This window comes from Oryzias latipes, chromosome 2 (genome assembly GCF_053564925.1).
Source record: "Oryzias latipes strain Hd-rR chromosome 2, Olatipes_Hd-rR_3.1".
Classification (NCBI taxonomy): domain Eukaryota; kingdom Metazoa; phylum Chordata; class Actinopteri; order Beloniformes; family Adrianichthyidae; genus Oryzias; species Oryzias latipes.
The window spans coordinates 47,574,028-47,595,150 of NC_136238.1; the positions used below are offsets into that span (position 1 = coordinate 47,574,028).

The 21,123-nt window shown below is 45.5% G+C and overlaps 1 protein-coding gene across 3 annotated transcripts; it reads right to left on the minus strand.

The window, feature by feature from the left end:
• Positions 1 to 10: 10 nt before the first annotated feature.
• Positions 11 to 20,288, minus strand: LOC144989378 (uncharacterized). 3 transcript variants are annotated; one of them, XM_078941752.1, is made up of 6 exons: positions 19,389 to 20,288; positions 10,070 to 10,207; positions 9,877 to 9,987; positions 9,236 to 9,355; positions 7,636 to 7,749; positions 11 to 118 (listed from the first exon to the last, which is right to left on the minus strand). In XM_078941752.1, the coding sequence occupies exons 2-6, from the start codon at positions 10,153 to 10,155 to the stop codon at positions 76 to 78; spliced, it is 474 nt and encodes a 157-aa protein (XP_078797878.1). In that variant the 5' UTR covers positions 10,156 to 10,207; positions 19,389 to 20,288; the 3' UTR covers positions 11 to 75. The 3 variants fall into 3 exon arrangements, with proteins under 3 accessions (XP_078797878.1, XP_078797876.1, XP_078797880.1); XM_078941750.1 differs by having other exon boundaries at positions 11 to 358; positions 19,389 to 20,287; XM_078941754.1 differs by lacking the exon at positions 11 to 118 and adding an exon at positions 3,153 to 7,419 and having other exon boundaries at positions 19,389 to 20,287.
• Positions 20,289 to 21,123: the final 835 nt, after the last annotated feature.

Below are 21,123 nucleotides of genomic sequence, written 5' to 3' on the forward strand. Positions count from 1 at the left end.
TGCTCCGCTGTTCTTCATCTTCAGCCTCCAGCTCCTCCTCATCCTCCCTGTGACTCAGAAGCTTCTGGATCTTCTTCAGCTCCTTCTTGACAAAAGTGACAATGTTGTCCTCCAGCAGCTGCAACAGAATTCCAAATGAATGAGCCAATCAGAGTGAAGTCATGGAGCCAAACATCAGCTCCATGTTGGACACACTGACAGTCCACTGGTGTCCAAAGTGCAGCATGGAGACGACTGTGGACAGAATGATGGGAAAGTAGTTGTTGTTCATGTACAGACCAGAAAGATGGAGTCCAGCTGTGTTTGATGCTGCTGGACAGACGGACCACTGGGAGTCTCTCTGCTCTGCTGGTCCAGTCTGTGGACAATCAGCAACAATCAGATCCTACTGGACCCACTGGTGTCCTGCAAACACTCTGTCATGGTGCCTCTGTCAACCCCACCCCTCTCTGCTCTGCTCTGGAGGATTCCCAGCTGTTGCCACTCACCTAATTAGCCCTGCTGCCTTCTTTTTTTTTTTTTTTTTTTTTTTTTTTTTTTTTAAACTTGTCCTGTCCAACAGCTAGGCAAACAGATGAGAGCTGAGGGCCTCTTGTGTTGGACATATTTTATTCTAACAAGAGGGGTTATTCATCTTCAGACAAACCAAAGGTATGTCTGAATAAACCCCTTTTGGAATTGAGGCCAAACTTTATTAATTTCAATCATGTTTGAAAATCTTTGGTGTTGGACCGGACGGAAAAGGAAAGAGGGGAACAAGAGAGAGGGACGTTAGAGAGAGGGGGGGGTAGGAGGGTGATAATAGGAGGGGAAGGGGGGTAAGACCATGAAGCAGCATAGAGCAGACAGGTTTACTGGTTGTTTATCGTTACGGTACGGTTCAAATGTAGTACAAAAAGGGCGGGGCCTGTTCACACACACTCAAATATTATCAACACACCTGCTAGCCGCAGAAATGTCCACATGTCAACATGCACACAAAACAGATAGTGTTCACGAACGCATACCTATGCCTTTAAACCAACTAGTGTGAAATCTTTCATTCATTCAATCATGCAAACTATTAGTGCAAAGGTGAGCTAACACCTGTGCTCAGGTGAGTGTTTATGTTCTTCTAAAATGGATGGTGGAATGTGAAAAGAAGGAGGAGGAGCGCCCAGCCACCCCCACACCCATACCCCCGCCGCAGCAGCAGCGGCAGCCGGAATTCCCCCAGCGCCACACGGGAACAGGCAGGGAACAACCGCCCCCCGGGCGACCAAGACCGCCACCCAGGCCAGGGCCAGCAGGACCGCCGCGAGGCCCCCAGAGCCAGAGAGCAGGGAGGCGCAGAGGGAAAGAGAGCGCCGCCCCAGCCCAGCCAGGAAAGCAGCCCCCCGCCGTGCCGGAAGAGCCCAACGCAGGGCCCCACCGGAGAGGGACGCCCACAGCCCCAGACGAGCACCCCACCACCACCCAGGAGTTCCGGGCATCCCCCCGCCCCCACCCCAGGTACGAGCCAGGACCCCCCAAGGGAGACCCGCTCCGCACTCCAGGCAGCCACCCACCCGGCCCACGGTTGGTCCAGGTAGGAGCAAGGCAGGGGCCCGCCGCCCCCGCCCAGGAGGGGGGAACCCCGGGGAAAAAAGGGCGGCCCATAAGGGATGTTATAAATATGGCCCGACCAGGCTCGGCCATGTTGGAAGTTTGGCGGGGCCCAGCGCCCACGGGCAAGGACCAGGACCCACCCCCCAGGGACACGAACACCCCCGGCTCAGGTGTAATATGAACCCCCCCACCGCGCGGAGAGAGCACCGCCGGGCCCAGGGAGCCGGCACCCAAGGGACACGGCCGCCATCGCCAAGAGGCCCGCACCCCCCACCAGGGACGGGGTAGGGGACAGATGGACCCAGGTCCCACCTTCCTTGTAAAATGTGTGTGCGTGTATGGGTGTTTGAGAGGGTGTTTGTGTGCATGTGTGTGTGTTTATGTTTGAATGTATATATTGAAGGGGGAGGGGTGTGTGTACTAAGGGGGGTGCAGTTAAAATTGGTGAGTAGGGCACTAAGGGGACATCTCCTGATTACTCACAGTGATGTCCCCTCACCCTCCACACCAAGGGGCCCTAAATGTCTAAGGTGCGGTTAAAATTGGCGGGTAGGGTGCTAGGAGGACATCTGCTGCTTGCTTGCAGTGATGTCCAAGCACCCCCCCTACCAAGGACCCTACGTGTCTAGGGTGCAAATAAAACCGAAAGAGGGGGGGCCCACTCCATACGGCAACCATAGGAGGGGGGCCACTCCCAAGTAGCCCCCCCCCAAGGCGCATCGCAGGCTAAACCCCCCACCCCCTCACCCTAATATGAGGTTATATAAGGAAGGGGGTAAGTTGGGGACAGCTGGTAGACTGTCCCCCGGTGGTCAAACAGCCGTCCCCCAGCCCACCCCCAGCAAAGGGGCCAGGGCCACCCAGCCCAGGGGCCCACCCCCGGAGGCGCCGACACCCCAGGCCCGGCACCACCCACCCCACACAGAGAGAGAGGAGCCAGAAAGCGTCGCCCCCCCCCGGAGCAAGCCCAGGCCCCCACCCCCAGACGCCGGCCCTAGAAGAGCTCTGGTCAGGCCTCGACGGGACCGAGGAGGCCAACCGGCCGAGGCAACCACTGATTGCCTCAGCGGAGACCCCGACCCGCTAGCCCCCCCGACCCGTACTAATAATGGGCCCCCCCTCCCCCCCAGAACGCCCCCCCACAGGACAGGGCCGACAAGCCCCCCACCCCACCCCACCCCAGACCCCGCAGCCGAAGCGGGTGACACCCAGAGCGACCGGGGGCCCCGAGAGGGTTGTCCCGTCCCGTCCCAGAGCCAGGGAAGGGCCGATCCCAGCCCCAGGTGCAGATGGGCAGCCCATCCGGCGCCGCTGGGCCCCCCCCACCCGAGCAGGGCCCCCCGCCAACCCCCCCCAGCACAGGCAAAGGGACCACCCTCCCAAGCCAAGCCAGACCACCACCCCACCCCCCCACCACGCACCCCCACACCCAAGCCCAGAGGACCACGCAGCGCCCCAGCCCGCCCCACCCAGGCACCGGACCCGACCCCCCGACCAACGGAGCCCCCCACCGCCCCCGCCAGGCACCGGAAGCCCCGACCCCCACCCCAAACCACGGCAGAAGGGCAAGGAGCAGCGACGACCAAGCCCTCCACCCCCTAAGTCATGGAGTCAACCACAGGAGACCAGAGAGACTGAATTCTTTCAAAGTTACTTGAGCTTTGGGCTGACATTTTTTCCAAGCTGATATGATCAAACAGCAGATTTCTGTGTTGACTTATGTTTATATTTTTCTTGTTTTTCCAATTTACTAAAATAGTTTTTTTGGCAATACAAAGAGTTATGAAAATGATAGATGCTAATCCTTCTTCTATATCGATGGCACTCATGTCACCAAGCACACAAAGTGACGGTGAGGCAGTGATTGAAACCTTAAGCCAGACTGATAAATCGGCACATACCTGCTGCCAGAGAGCCCTGACAGGAGTGCAGAACCACAGTGCGTGCATGTAGCTGTCGGGTAGATTATTATCACAGTGCTCGCAAATGTCTGAGTTACTGAGACCCATCTTGAACATCCTCTGTCCAGTGTAGTAAGTGTAGTAGCCCTGCTGCCTTCTTAAGGAGATCCACAGCCAGTATTCGTTGCCAGTTCGTTGCTCCTCCATGGTGCTTGTCTGGTCTATCATGTTTATGCCAAGAAAGTTAATCCTGATTAGTAATTTGTCTACGCCTCGCTTCCAGGACTCAGTCATCACGAGTGCTACCTGGGATTTCCTCCGGAACCACCTGTTCTATCCACCCTCTCCTCACCAGCCGTTCATGCTCTCTCAGCCTCCGCAGAAGCCCTCCAGCCACGCCTCGCCTTCCTGCCACCTACCTGCAGTCTCGAGCCGAAGACATCACCTCTGGCAGATCACCTACATGAACAAAATAAATCAAATTACTTACCTTATAACTCTCCTGTGTTCCTTCAGGGTTCCAGTATCTGGGTCTGTCTCAAAGCCTCGAATACCATGACAGAACGAACTGGCAAAACTCCTGATCCTGCTGACCCGGAAGAGCTCAGTCACTCCATCTCACAGCAAGGAATTCAACTCGACCTGCAAGCGGATTCCATAACTAAGATGTCTTCAGCGCAATATGACCTTTACCGTCGTATGGAATGTATTTCACAAACTCTAAATATTTTATCTGGTCATTTTTCCAAATCCACAGCTGCTACGGCTCATCCTCCTCCCGGAAATGCCTCGGAGACCCACCTTTTACCCGGAAATGCTTCAGCGCCTCTCACATCAGAAAACTTCCATCTACAGCTGGAACCATTCTACGGTGATGTCGAAGCCTGTGGTGGTTTCCTGCTGCAGTGCCAACTCATATTTCAGCAAGCACCAAAATAACGCTCATAATTTACGCCCTGCGGAACAAAGCCTTACAATGGGCACAAGCATTCCTAGCTGCTCACCCCATTTCACATTTACCATTTGACGCTTCATAGAAGAATTCCGTTTAGTATTTGATAAACCACATAAGCAGGAAGATGCAGTACAGCGATTGCTGAGCCTCAAGCAACGCAATCGACTTGTTTCAGATCACGTCATTGATTTCGTATTTTGGCAGTTGAAGCGGGTTGGCCCGAACCCGCTCTCAAGGCCATCTTCTACCAATCTCTCAACGACCGCATTAAAGATCACCTTTGTACACAGCCTGAAGCTAATTATTTTGAAGAACTTGTCCCTGCAGCCCATCGATCAGATCTTCGACTTTGTGAACGCCAAGCTGAATAGGACCACCTAAACCGACAAGTCACCCAGTACACCCCGGAGGAACCTATGCAAGTGGGACATTCCAAACTCTCCGCTGAGGAAAGGAGAAAACGAAGAGATGAAGGTCTGTGTTTTTGCTGCGGAAATCCTGGTCACAAGATATATCTATGCAACCGTCATTTAAAACGAAGGATTCTACTAGACCTGATGGTGATAACTTCTTTTTCGCCCCTGTCAAGATCTGTCACCAAGCTAAGATTCATGAATTCAAGGCTCTCATAGACTCTGGTGCTGAACAATGCCTAATCGATCAGCGATTAGTTAATCAGTTTTCTCTTCCCACTGAACTCCTTGTTTCGCCCATCAAAGCTGCTGGTCTGGGAGGTCAACAGCCTTGCCACCTCACAGACCCTACGATTGTGCCATAAATCTCATAAATGACATCACGCTACCCAAGGGAAAATTGTACAATCTCTCCGGTCCCGAAAAGAAGGCCATGGAAGATTACATTGACGAAGCACTGGCTTTTGGCCACATCCGTCCCTCCTCATCTCGTGTCGGTGCTGGTTTCTTGGTAAACGGCCATTTGGGCTCACTAATTCCCCAGCTGTATTTCAAAGGGTGGTTAACGAAGCCTTACGAGATTTCCTTAACCGTTTCGTTTTTGTCTATCTAGACAATATTCTTATTTAGTCCTGTGATCTCGCCCAACATAAACATCATGTCCGCCTCGTTCTTGAAAGACTCCTCGAAAATCTGCTATTCTTGAAAAAAATGCGAATTCCATGTATCCTCGATTCCCGTTTTGGGATACATCATCAAAGCTGGGAGTATTCAACCCGATCCGGCCAAATTAGCAGCAGTCACTAACTGGGAGGTGCCGGATTCACGAAAGAAAGTACAACAATTTCTTCGTTTTGCAAGCTTCTATAGGCGCTTCATCCGCAATTACAGTTATATTGCCGCCCCTCTCACCCAATTCACTACTGTTCTCAAGCCTTATACTTGGAACCCTAACTCCGACACTGCTTTCAAAAAGCTTTAAGAACTCTTTGTTTCCGCTCCCATACTCATTCAACCTGATGTCCATAGACAATTTATTGTGGAGGTGGATGCATCTTATTCAGGAGTGGGGGCTGTCCTGTCTCAAAGAGAAGCCTCATCAGGGAAACTCAAACCCTGCGCATACTTCTCCCTAAAACTCAATCCCGCTGAACAAAATTACGATGTGGGCAATCGTGAATTACTGGCAATAAAACTGGCTTTGGAAGAGTGGCGACACTGGCTAGAGGGGACTGAACATCCGTTTATTAAATGGACAGACCACAAAAACTTGGCATACCTACGATCTGCCAAACGTCTCAATGCTGGCCAAGCCCGCTGGTGTCTGTTTTTCGACCGGTTTGACTTCATAATCACTTACCGTCCTGGCAGCCGTAATGTAAAACCGGATGCTCTCTCCAGAAAGTACAATCACACTGATTCTGACTCTCAATCCACCATTGTTCTCCCCCACTTGTATTGTATGGAACCTCACCTGGGACATCAAATCTAAGGTCCTGCAGGCCCAAGGTGAGGAACCTGATGACCCTCCATGTCCACCTGGAACTCTCTACGTGCCTACATCACTCAGGTCAGACATCATAACTTGGGGTCACTCCTCACGAATTGCCTGTCACGGGGGCATTCGTAGGACACTCTCTTTAATTAAGAGACATTTTTTTGGCCATCCATGAAAGGGGACGTTCGTGAGTACGTGGCTGCTTGTACTACCTGCGCCCGTTCCAAGACCTTTAATTCACCTCCTGCTGGTCATCTGAACCCCCTATCTACTCCTAGCCGACCATAGTCCCATATAGTGGTCGACTTCGTCACTGGATTACCTCTGTCTCAGGATCACACGGTCATCTTCACCATTATTGACCGTTTTTCCAAAGCCGCCTGTTTCATTCCCCTCGGACAACTACCCACTGCCACAGACTGCTGAAATACTAGTAGACCAAGTTTTTCGTCACCATGGAATACCCTGAGACATAGTTTCCGATCGGGGCCCGCAATTCACTTCCCAGGGGTTACACGTTACACATTACCTCATCTCGGAATTCTATCGTGCCCACCAGGACCGGCGTCCTGGACCGCCCAGTCACGGTCGTTGAGGAGGCGGTGGGTGGGTGGGAATATTGTCATGGTGCCTCTGTCAGCCCCGCCCCTCTCTGCTCTGCTCTGGAGGATTCCCAGCTGTTGCCACTCACCCCGTCAGCCACTCTGCTCTGCTCAGGAGGATTCCCAGCTGTTGCCACTCACCTAATTAGCCCTGCTGTCTTCTTAAGGAGATCCACAGCCAGTTTTCGTCGCCAGTTCGTTGCTCCTCCATGGTGCTTGTCTGGTCTCTCATGTTTATGCCAAGAAGGTTAATACTGATTAGTAATTTGTCTACGCCTCGCTTCCAGGACTCAATCATCACGAGTGCTACCTGGGATTCCCTCCGGAACAGCCTGTTCTATCCACCCTCTCCTCACCAGCCGTTCATGCTCTCTCAGCCTCCGCAGAAGCCCTCCAGCCACACCTTGCCTTCCTGCCACCTACCTGCAGTCTCGAGCCAAAGACATCACCTCTGGGAGATCACCTACAAGAACAAAATAAATCAAATTACTTACCTTATAACTCTCCTGTGTTCCTTCAGGGTTCCAGCATCTGAGTCTGTCTCAAAGCCTCAAATACCATGACACACTCAATAGAATCTACAAGATCTGTTCTGTGTTTGTGGAAAAGTTCCAACACTCAATGCTGCACACATGAAGACAGAAATGTCTGTGAGAAAGAACATTTACATACAGCTCACCTCTCTGCACCAGAAGATGATTTAAAGTTGATAGGAAGACCCATTGAATGGTCACTCCTGAAGGAAACACAGCTGGGTCCAGATCCAGATCCAGTTCTGAGTCTCTGATGGATCCTGATAGAAAAGCACTTGTTTAGTTAGAAGTCAGTTTCTTTCATGATGGTGTTTGAGTTCTTTTGGATTTGAATCATCTCAGATCATAAATGCATCATGAATGCTGTTGTTTTCAGAACAGTAATGATTCCTCCTTCTTTTCACATTCCATCATCCATTTAGAAGAACATAAAGACTCACCTGAGCACAGGTGTTAGCTCACCTTTACACTAATAGTTTGTGTGATTGAATGAAATATTTCACAACAGTTAGTTTGAAGGCATGAGTATGCGTGTGTGAACAATATCTGTATTGTGTTCATGTTGACATGTGGACATTTTTGCGGCTAGCAGGTGTGTTTGTAACATTTGTGTGTATGTAGACAGGCTCCGCCCTTTGAGATTTGTATTGCACGTGAACCTCACCGTAATGATAAATATCCAGTAAAGTTGTTGCTATAGGCTTCATCATGGTTTTACCCCACCCCTCTCCTTTTATCACCCTCCTATCCCCCCTCTCTCTCTAACATCCCTCTCTCTTCTTCCCTCCTTTCCTTTTCCGTCCGGTCCAACACCAAAGATTTTCAAATATGATGGAATTTAATAAAGTTTGGCCTCAATTACAAAAGGGGTTTATTCAGACATACCTTTGGTTTGTCTGAAGATTAATAACCCCTCTTGTTAAAGTAAAATATGTCCAACACAAGAGGCCCTCAGTTCTCATCTGTTTGCCCAGCTGTTGGACAGGACAAGTTAAAAAACAAAAACAAAACAAAAACAGTAATGATTCCAACATTTATTCTGACTCACAGATGAATCTGAGTTACAGTCAACTGGATTATTTATTCTCATTTAGACCAGAAGAAAATGAAGAATTTAATGATTCAGTTTGTGATACAAAGAAAAAGTTATAATTTTAATGGAGACCAACCATTAACATCATTATATTTTAGATTTTCTGTGGTCAATTATAACATTAACTTCATGATAATAAATATTAGACTAAATTGTTTCTTTTTCAAATCAAACATTTGTTCAAATCAGAAAATATGATGGCTGTTTGGGATTTGGAGCTCTCCAACAACCAAATCCCATCTTCTCACCCTGGACATGGATTACTTGAACCACTCCCTTCAGGCAAAAGGCTAAAGTCCATCCGGACCAGAACCTCACAACATAAAAAGTGTTTCTTTCCCTCTGCAGCCAGACTCATGAACACTTTTTAACCCCCCCCCCTTAAAATTTTCACTTATATGTCCTGGTACCAGTCCACTATCTGTACCTTCTTCATCCACAGTTTGCACTGTTTACACTATTGTACTTTTATTCATTGTTTTGACCATTGTGTTTGTTATATGGCACATTGGCACTGCAGAAAATTCCTATTCTGTGAAATTGTTTTGTTCACGGACAATGGCAATAAAAACTCATTGAATCCTTAAATCTAAACACTGTCTTTGAAAAAAGATTCATCATCAGATCTCTGTTCACTAGAAACTGCTTCTTACTGTGAGTCTGAAGGTCCTGGTTCAGTTCTGAAGTCTGGGACATTCCCTTTGGACCGGTCACTCTTCATGGATCCACAGCTGGAGGCTGCAGACTGGACTCTCTGTGTGACCTGTTGACCTCTGCAAACACCAAAGCATCAGAGTGTTGGAGGATCTGCTTCTTCATGAACAGCTGATGGACTTTGACATGAACACAGACTGAGCTGTTTAGTCTGGAATAACATGACATGTTTGGATCAACAGTTTCCAGCTTTCAGCATTTTCTGTCAGTCAATCCAGACTTTTTTCTAGAAAAGCTGATTCCAATTCTCCATGTAGAAATGGAGAAATTCAAACTAGAACAATGTGATGTTTGGAAAGCATGAAAATCTGAATCCTAGGAGTCTGCAGTGATTCTTCTCATTAGACTGGAGCTGCTGTCAGTCAGAGTCAGCAGTCAACATGTTTTCTTCTCCAACATCTCTGATGTCTCTCAGAGACTCTCAGAAGACTCAACTGAAAAGATCTCATCACACACATGATGCTCCAAGTGAGTCTGATCAGAGAGATCCAGAACTGAACCAGACCTCAAGTCCTTCATCTGAAAACTGTTGATCATCTGAACTAGAATCCAGCCTCCAAAAACTCTGACAAACACTCACTGGTCCACTGCTGGATGGATGTCCTTGAAGTCTGGAGGTAAACCCTTTGACCAGTCACTCCTGAAGGATCCACAGCTGGATCCAGGTCCAGATCCAGGTCCAGGTTGGTTCCTGTGAAGAATGAAGGTTGCTGGTGTGAGTCCTGAGCTCTGACATGGAGAAGATCATGGACAGTTGGAGATGTTCATCTCACCTCTGAGCTTTGCTCTGGTTGTCATGGTTACCATCTCTGCTTTTAGAGGGAGGGGCTCCCTCCTGTAGCTCCTCCCACTGATCCATGCTGCTGGATTCACTGGATCCACATCAGCTCACACACACCTTCCACCTTCACCTGCAGAAGAAACATGTCTTCTAAAACTCTGACAGAAATCCTGGTTGTTACCAGATGAGGTTCTGAGTTCTGTACTCTGGTACCAAAACATTTGGTTTTTTTTTTCAGCAAAGCTGATTTTCCGACTGATCAGGCTGTGTGGTATGGAGTGCTATACTGCTCATAATTAATAAATAAATATGACCTAATGCAAATATACAATCAACCAATAAAACTCTCATAAATATATAAAAAAATATAAAAAAAAACTGCACACAGATTTTAAATTATCCATTTTATTATTAAATATATTTCCTTGTGCTTCAAAACCTGTTCACTATTTTAAAACAGAATTTTAAATTATTTGTTTTAATCGTGGTGAATATTATTATAATTCTGTCATTTTTTTAAGCTCATTTCCAAAATCAATATTTTTTAAATTATCTTTGTTTTTATTTCACATTGCTGTTTTTCAGAATGATTTATTTATTTCATAAAGAGCTTCAAATAAAAACCTCAGAGATGCTCTGTCTGCTCAGATAGTCTCCCTGGATGGCATAAGTATAGCCCCCAATTCCACAGTTAGAAACCTTGGGGTTTTACTTGACCAGGATTTATCATTTAAGGCTCACATATCTCAGGCGTGTAGAACTGCCTTTTTTCACCTGCGGAATATTGCTAAGATCAGAAATATACTTTCTAAGAGTGATGCTGAAAAACTCATCCATGCATTTGTTACGTCGAGGCTGGATTACTGTAACTCCTTGTTAGCAGCGTGTCCTAAGAGTTCCTTAAGAAGTCTCCAGCTTGTTCAGAACGCAGCAGCTAGATTGTTAGCAGGAACTAGCAGAAGAGATCACATCAATCCTGTGTTAGTTTCACTTCACTGGATCAGTCCTGCATTATTTCCTATTTCCTATAGGGCTGACTTTCTTTTACAGTACAGTTTCATTGTACTTAAGGGGTAAGTACCAAGTAATATTCAAGTGAACATACCCAGTATTTAGTAATGAAAGTACCATGTAGTTGAGTGGAAATAGGGCTGACTTTCTTTTACAGTACAGTTTCAGTGTACTTAAGGGGTAGTTTCTGTGGTAAATTCATGGTAAATACCATGAAACATGCAGCGAATGCATACCTGAAGGTCAAGGTACTTTATTTGTACTTACCTTGTTCTTACATGTGGTAAGTACCATAAAAAGACACCTTTGCACAACATATAAATACCCAGTAAGAATATTATAAATACCCAGTATGTACCACATAGGTATGAACCAAATAGTACCATATAAATACACGGTAAGTACCATGTAAGTACAGAGTAGACACAAAAAGTACCATGTAAGTACCCAGTAAAGTCCCATAGAAAGTACCATGTAAACACACTGTAAGTACCCAGTAAATTCCATAAAAAGTACCATGTAAGTACCCTAAAAGTACCCAGTAGTTACACAATAAGTACCATGTACATACCACTTAGGTACACTGCAAGTACTGTACTGTGAAAGAAAGCGTTACCATTAATTCTTCTCTAAGAGTTCTGGTAAATCGCCTGTCCGTCCTGGGGGAGGATCCCTCCTTCATGTGGGCACCCCTGAGGTTTCTTCATTTTTTCCAGAATCTGTTTTTTTTTAGGAGTTTTTCCTTACCGCGAAGGGGGGGTCTATGGGCAGGGATGCCAGTATAGCTTAGTCTGTTTAGTTAAATTTTAGTATTTTTCTATTGAATTCTATGTATTCATGATCCTTTTGAGTTCATGTTTTACTTCGAAGGCCTTCAAGACGATTGTTGTTGTGATTTTGGGCTATACAAATAAAATTGAATTGAATTGAATTGAATTGACAGACAGACTCATTCTGCTGAAAAAGCTCTTCATGAAATAAATAAGTCATTCTGAAAGATAACTTAAGTTTTCTTAAGTTTTCTTAAGTTCTCTTAAGTTAAGTTTCAGTTTTACGTGACAAAGCTGCTATCAAACAGCTGCTGATTGGTCCAGATTCTAACCAATCAAATCACTGTATTTATTTAACATGGAGTCAGCTACCGAGTGAGCATTTCTTTTATAAATAAATTGACACTTGTTGTGTTACAGGGTGAAACAGGCATAACGGGGTTGAACATGGTGACGGGGTTGAGATTTCAATGCTGGGAGTTTCTAGGAGCGTTTTCATTTCATAACCATAGCAACATTTGATGGAAATTGTAGTTTAATGAAGATTATAATATTAATAATGGAGAACTACAACAGCATATGAACATAGAACAGGGGTCACCAACCTTTTCGCGACTAAAAACTTCCGAAATAACAAAACTGCATGGATAACTAATGTTATACTAACAACTGCTTCTTTAATTTCACTTATAACACTATGTAAAGTGATTCAATAATATCTAAAATCAAATCAATAATACATACATTGTTATGTACTATGTAACAAATAATTACTATATAAATAATTATTTTACACAATTATCAGTGATTTACATGTCAATAAAAATCACAAAAACATGTTTAGACATCAAACATTTATTTATGTTTATTTGCATTTGAAAGTCAGGATAAACACCTGCTGGATGCACCGCAATTGATCATAAAGGAACATTTTTAGGCCAAGGAAACAAACTGACAACAAACTGAACACGTTCTTTCTGAACATTTAACATTTTGTGAAATATTTTTTGATAAATGTTGTTGACGTAAATAACAGAAAATGGTATCTGTGATTCGTCTGCTCGTTTAGTGAGAGGTCTGGCACTGCATGCTGCTCACCAGTGCATTATAATCTGGTGAATAATTTGATACTGCAATTCTCAGTGAGTCTTGCAACTGTGCATCAGTCAGGCATGTTCTGTGTTTGTTCTTGATAAAGTTCATGTTGGAAAAGGCTGATTCACAGAGATAGGTTGAACCAAAAGAGCAGGCTATTTTCATAGCTGCTGTGCACACACCACTATACTTCTCCTTGTCCACAAGGCACCAAAAGTTTGCTGCAGACTGATGAGCTTTGAGGAGGAGGTCATTCTGTGATGTTAGGATTTCCATCTGTACCTCACCAGCGTTCAAAGTGAACAAAGCACTGAGCTGCTCAGCAGTGGATGTCACGTCTACTTGCATGAAAGGATTTGTAACAAATGACACGCATGGTTCAAGCTGCTCAAAGTCACAAAACCTGTCTTCAAACTCCTGTCCTAGCCTGTTATGACTTGGGAGTACTTTTTTACAGCTTCATCCAACGCTGCGGATGCAGAAACATTGTCATTTAATGCTGCCTGCACAGAGGGAAAATGCAGCATTTTTTTCTTCTGTAGCTGCGAGGAGAAAATGCTCAGCTTGGCTCTAAATGCGTTTACCGCACTGATCATGTGAGCCACAGTCTTATCTTTACCTTGCAGTTCCCGGTTCAGATGGTTCAGATTCCCAGTCAAATCCGTTAAAAGGGCAAGGTGAAGTATCCACTCTGGGTCCTCCAGCAGAGATGTGTCTTCCCCTTGGATTTCATGAACTCCTTGATTTCAGCCAGAAGTGACAAAAAACGCTGAAGAATCCGTCCCCTGCTGAACCATCTAATATTGGTGTGTAAAAGTAAGTCACCAATAATCTGCAGACAGCTCATCCATTAGCATCTTGAACATTCTTTGTTGTTTAGCTTTGGAGCGGATGCTGTTTATCATCTTTACAACAGGAGTCATCACGTGATCAGAGCCGGTCACCCAGTTGGCCTGTTAGGAAAACCTTGAATGACCACAAAAAAATGGTCGAATGACATTTGACTTAGAAAAAGGAGAGTTCAATATCAAATATTTCCATTAAATTTTTTCAATTGTATATAACATATTTTAAAAATCTATATAATACAGAGCCTGAGATATGATATTTACTTTATGAGTAAAATAAATAAATAAAGGGAACCTAAAAAATAATATTTCGGTCCCACGCGATAATTAATGTGTTCCATACCATAGGTACCATAACCGTTCGGCCTGGAACTACCGTTCGGGGACCTATTGACTGAAGGAAACGTCACACTACGGTAGCCCCACTTGGACAAGCAACATAGAGTGGAGATCTGCTCGGGCTCTACATATTTTAATTTCACATTCCGTTTTGTAACCTAAAGTTATTTTCCCTCATAAATTGTGTCTGACAATATTCTGTGTAATTTTTATAAAAAGATGTTGCCACAATCCGCTTGTTATTCCAGTTTAAATTCAGCCATTATGGCTGAAAATATTGTTAGCACGGCTAAATGTTGTGTTTCCGGGTCCGTTCTGCCAATAATAAAGCACTGGGCGCAGGGATTATAAAAACTATAAGCAAACATGCATTCAATAATAATCATAACAATAATAAAAGCACATTTAGTAGACAATGTCGCTCTATAACGGAGCTCTGTTTGTTTACAACAGACTTCATAATATTTTCTTCTATGGTAGTATCATACTTTGTCCAGACCAATAAAACCAGATTCATAATTATTGTATCGATTAAAATAAAAAAACACAAGATTCAGGGGAAGGGTTTAGGATCTGGCTAACAATCCGTGTCAACATCAACATTAAGCTTCTGATGCATTTAAACTCCACACTGCAGTCATAATGCCACAATGTGCATCTTGGCTGTAAGTATGTGGGAAAAACCTCAGCCTTTATTTTGTCTGGACACGTTTGGAAACACAAATTCAGATTATTGCACGGTTTCTCAGGACTGTCCGAAGCGGCACTTCCACCTTCAAAAGCTGCTCCTCTGCTCAGAGACTTGGTTCTCCAGGGAGACACAGACGGACTGAGGTCTGAAGCGTCCTCCGGGCATTGAATGTTACAAAGCACCCTTCACTTCACTTTACACAAACACGAAGACTCCGGCTGCACTGATCAGACATGTTTGGCTCGCGCATAGCATGTAGTCACACCGAGTGAGCACTGACGTCATCGCCCCGCCTTCCCCCCGCAAATGCTGACTGGGATGGGATATTGCTACAAATTTTGCGGGGTGGATGTGAAAACACAAATGCAATCCCCTCTTTGCATTTTCACTTTAATTATGAGACAGAATAAGCGGTTTGAAGTATAAAATGAAAAAGCATTTTGAAATATTGCTTTTTCATTTTAATTTTGAGTCATTTGAAGCAGTTACATTTAGAAAATGAAAAAGCATTTTCTGTTAATCCATTTTAATTGTCAAATTAAACATTTCTAGATAAATTTTGCTACACATTTACCAGAGAACTTTTTGAAAATGAAATGTCAAATCCCATTTTCATTATCATTTTAATTAAGTGACAGAATAAGCAGTGTTAAAGAAGAAAAAGAAAAAGCGTTTTGGTGGATTCTTTTTTTGTTTTAATTTTGAGTCAAAAAATGCAGCTTCATTTTGAAAATGAAAACCATTTCTTGTTTTGACTTTTATTTTGAATTATGCAACAGAAATGCTTCCATAGTAAATCTCAGTATCTCGCACACACACGTATATATTGATTTGCAATAAGAGCAGTGCTATTTCTGAAGGGGCGCCCAAGGGCACAGGGTTGGTGACCCCCTGGTTTAGTATTATCCCAATGCATTCGATGTTTTCATTATCCCTTTTTGATTGTATGTTTACTTTACAATTACCGGTACAAAGCCCATTGAGACAACTGTAGTTTGAATTTGCGCTATATAAAAAAAATATTGAATTGAATTAGGGAATTTATACCGTGATTGCTGTCTTCTTAAGCCTTTTACAAGTTTCCATGTGCATGTAGTAGGGAGTTAATACATTTTTTCTGGCCTCACGGACTCAGAGAAAGTATGTGCGGCCGACTTTTATTCCTGGATGCACTTATACGTGTGGGCAATGGAGCAATGGGGATCCTTTCTGGATGCATTATAAGCGGCTAATGTGAATTTCCACTGGTTTGTGTGTTTGAACCTACGTAAATAAATGCAATTAATCTCCTTTAGGATATGTCCAATCATGTTTTAAGAATTTTCTTTAGGAAAATGCTCCCTTTTATATTTGGCTACAGGAGAAAAGGGCAGACTGAGCAAAGCTGCTGACTGTAACATTAGTTTTATTCTACAGTCTCTTGGAAATAAAGTTTAACTCTACCTGTCATTTATTAATCAAAGGTTTATTGTTATTTGTAAAATCATATCACAATATAAAATGTATAATTTATCACACCTAGGTTCCACAAATATTGTGTAATAACTGTTGTGTATTTATGCTCAGTCTCACACCTCAAGGAGTGTGTAGTCTCAGGTGGGTTAAACATGGAAAGTAAAACTCCTGACCTCATGCTAGACATGCATGTGTGGGTTTTCCCAGGCCTTCCTCCCACCATCCAAAAACACTCTTAATAGGTAAACTGCTCACTCTAAAGCACAGGTGTCAAACTCCAGGCCTCAAGGGCCAGTGTCCTGCATGTTTTCTAACCAACCTGCCATTGAAGCTCCTTATTGGCCAAACACACCTGATCCAGGTAATCAGCAGCAAATGAGACAGAATTTCTGAAAAACCAGCAGGAGGTCGGCCCCTCGAGGATGGAGTTTGACACCCCTGCTCTAAAGTGTCCATTGGTGATTGTGGTCCTGCGACAGGCTGGAGAGCTGTCCAGGATGTCCCCTGCCTTCACCAGCAAGTGGCAGGGATAGGCTCCAGCAGCCTGTGACCCCAAAAGGAATGAAACGGAATGGAGGAGGAATGAATGTAATGCTACAGTCATGTAGCATTATACATTTACAAATATAGACAAAAAACTATTAAAAAAAAACAGACACTGATTTACTGTTTCTCAAAACACACATACACCTTTAATTTTTGATTGTCCATAATTTCTGAACAAAACTCCTCAAAGTCACTGAAAAACTGAAAAGAAAAAACAAACTTGGGGCTCTGGGGCCTGGGGTCGTCTGCCCATGGCCGGTGTTTCGCCCGTGGCTGGTAGTTGGCGCGTGGCCTGGCCCCCCGGGGGTCGACGCCGCACTCACAGCAGGGGGTTAAGGGCTTCACTTGGGTGGGTTTATTTCATTATTATTTACTATTATTATTATTACTATTACTATTATTATTATAATTATTATTATTATCATTACTATTATTATTATTATCATTACTATTATTATTATTACTATTATTTATTTATTTTATTATTATTATTTTATTTATTTATTTATTTGGGAGGGGGGGCCTGGGGGGGTAGCGTGCTAGTCCTTAGGGAGGTCAGGGTATGAATGGTGGGGCTGGACCCCCTGCCCCTCCGTTCTGGCGCCGGGACCCTTCCTTGCTGGCTGTCTCTCGGCGCTGCGAGGCTCTGGTCTCCAACTGCGGCTGGCTTGTCGTTTCTGGCTGCCTGGCCGCTCTGGGAGGGGGGGCGCCTACCGCGGCCGGCTGGGGGGCCGGTCGCGGTAGGACGGACCTGGGGGCTGGCTCGCTGGGACCCTCTGGGGCTTTCCCTCCCCATCACAGAGAGGGGAGGGCACTGAGAGGGTTGGGGAGGGGGGCTCAGATATTATGGCGGGGGGGGGGTTGTAGTGCGTAGGGTTTTAGGGGGGTGGCTGTGGCTGTGGGTCCGTGGCGATCCCTGGGTTGCTAAGGTCGCGGGCCTGGGCTGGCTTGCGGGGACGGGGCGCCGGTCGGGTGGTGGCCGGCTCATGGGTTCCGGGGGCCCTGGCTTCGTCCCTGGCCTTTGTCTCGGTGTCCGGCGCCCGGTGGCCCCCATGGCTGCCGCCTGGTACGGCTAAGCGCTCCTGTCTTGTGGCCTGGGGGCCGGACACTGGGTTCGCTTGTGCCTCTGGGCACTGGGGGGGGGCCCTGTAGGGGGGCCCTCTCTGTGCCTGGCCGGTGGGGTGGGTGGTCCCCTCCTCCTCTCCTCCCGGGCTGCCTGGGTGCGGATGCTCGGGGGGCTCCTGGCCTGGGGGGCTCTCCTCCCCTCTCCTGGTCTGGCTGGTCTGGCTGGGTAGGATCTGGTTCCCCTTATGAACACACGGTTCACGTCGGCAGCATGCATGTATCTCCACCCCCACGTGCACGTGCACACTGCCACACTGCTCCCTGTCTGCTTCATCCCTCCTCCTTACCCACAGTGTATTGATGGACAGATTTTTTCTTTTTTTTTCACTCATCTTAGTGTCAGATTTTCAACTTTGATGTAACAATTTACTTTCTGGCAGATCTGGTATAATTGTTACAGCTTAAAATAATAACTTATTCAAATCAGTGCTTGTATCCCCCACCTTTTCACCTCTTCCTTTTACTCTCTTCCACCCCCCCCTCCCCTCACATTCTCCCCTCTCCCTCCCCACACACACTAAATGTAACAAATAAATAAAAAATAATACGACAAAAAGGGGTTTATACAAATCTACACTCTAGTTTCTCAAAGCTATATAACCTCTCTTTGTGATAGTAAAACCTGTCCAACACAAAAAGCCTTCAGCTCTAATCTGTTTGTTAAGCTGTTGGACAGAACAAGTTAGAAAAAAAAAAAGTTAGTGTGGAACCACCACTGCTGGCAGCTTTAGCCTGAATGTTCCCACCTCTGTTTCTATCACTGCTAGAACCTTCCTGCTGTCTCTCAGCCATTACAGGAACTTTTCTTCATTCCTTCTACATCTCTGGCATTTTCTGTTTGAGCCATTGTTTTTCTTTGGCCTTTCTGTCTTTAGCGCGCTCTCATCAGATGACGACACGATTCAACTGACAATAATCAACAGCGCGTGAGACGCGCGTGCGTCTCCGCGAGAGACGTGCTGGAATGTCTTCTCTGTACAAGACCTGAGTGAGGGAGGGAGGAGCGGCTGCGGTGCTCAATCGGTTACAATGTGCTTCTGTTACCGATCATTTCATGCAAATCTATGTTAACAAACAGCTTTGAAAATAAAAAAAATACGAACTCTAAATAACTTTCCCAGCTTCGGTCTGGCCAACGCCCCATGCGACACATTTGCTGAATTCTCACTTTTTGCGCCCCTGAAGCCTCATGTGCTGGATTTAAAAAAAACACATGAAGAACCTGATTCAACATCCACAGATCAAAGTGGATCAGAGTTTCTGGAAGAAGGATCAGAGTTTCTCTGAACAATCTCAGCACGAATACATGGAAACTTTCAGAGTTCATGTTTTCAAGAATCCCTGAGGTGTTTGTCTGCTGCTCTTTTCTTCACAGATCAACACAACAGCTTCATGATAAGAACAGAAAACAACTTTAACACAAAGACTCACCAAAGAAGAAAATGGAGAAACTCCAACATCTGTGTCTGCTGGACAAACTGCTGTCTGACTGTGAGAGCAGAACTCCTCCCTCTGTGTGTGTGTGTGTGTGTGTGTGTGTGTGTGGGTGTGTGTGTGTGGGTGTGTGTGTGTGGGTGGGTGTGTGTGGGTGGGTGTGTGTGTGTGTGTGTGTGTGTGTATGGATGTGACCAATGAGTGACCCTGACAGACATCTACTCCGCCCGCTGCATCACTAGGGCTCATAACATCATCAGGACAGTTCACACCCCGGCTCAGACCTGTTCCACCTGATGCCCTCTGGGAGGCGCTACAGAGGCATCAGAAGCAAAACCAACAGACTCTTAGGCCGCCTTTACACTGCAGGTCTTGATGCTCATATCCGATTTTCTGACTATGTGCGATTTTTTTGACGACCCGCTTACATCATCTTTTAAAAGTGACCCGTATCTGATTTTTTCATTTACACTATACAATGCTGAAACTATCAAACGTAGACGTTCTGAGGACTACGTAGCAGTATTTCCGCCTTCTGCGGACCTCCTCCGGACTTGTGTGACTACGGTTGTCATGGAGGCAATGCAGCGACGGAAGGAGGCGTTGCCTTGGGCGCTCCTGGATGAAGCAGGCGAACGAGAGGGGATGCGTGGGAGAGGAAAAAGGACGGCCGGCTTATGTGCTCTTTCTGAGTTTTGAATGAGGAAGTGTTTGCAGACGTGCTGTACTAACAGTTTGATCCAAGTGTTGAACCTTTCCTGCGCGATGACTTCTCTTTTTCTCTAAGTCATTCTCTAAGTCTTTCTCTAAGAAAGACTCCAAAACTTTTGGGGGAGACACCTTATTTTTAATTTACAGTTCTCCTTCACTCTCCTGCTCTGCACTCACACCCCCCCCCTCTCCTTTCCTTACACACACACACACACACACACACACACACACGGTTCCATAGCAACGGTGTCCCGCTTCATTAGTTACCGTTTGCGTCCGGACCGGACATAACAGCGGTTTCCAACTACGGTCTGAAGCCTGAGGCTGAAAGGCAACACGCTGACAGCAAAATCAGCACAAAGGCACCTTAATAAGTCATGTGATCTCAGTTGGTGGTGTCCTGAGTTGCCGTCACTGACGTACGACTCGCATTTACTGGGGAATATCCGATTTGTCTGCTTACATGGCACACGCAAATGCACGGATCCGATTCGTTTCCGATTTATTTCCACACATGAGAGAGGCCTGTATCCGATCTGAGAAAAACGGAATCCATGCGCTTTTGTCCTGCTGACACGTTCACCGATCATATCCGATCTGTGCCACATGAGAGGAAAAATGGGAATTGGGTCACTTGAACAATGCAGTGTAAAGGCGGCCTAAAACAGCTTTTTTCCAAAGGCAATAACCAACCTCAATTCCCAAATGTACAGATAAAATCCATACTAGCTTTTGCACGTCTGACATGTTTACACACAGTTCTTGTACCCAATTTTGCTCTCTTCATTACAGTTTATATTTGCACACTTATAATAATAAATTTTATTTATAATGCACTTTTCATTAAATGAAACCTCAAAGTGCTACAAGATATGAATAAAACTCGATTAAAAAGAAAGAAAGTGCAAATTTTAACTTGTACATACTGTTTGGTTGTTTGTTTGACTTTATTGTATTACGATGTTCCTTCCTTGCACTGATGGCGATGCTTCAATCTCATTGTACAATCCACAATGACAAT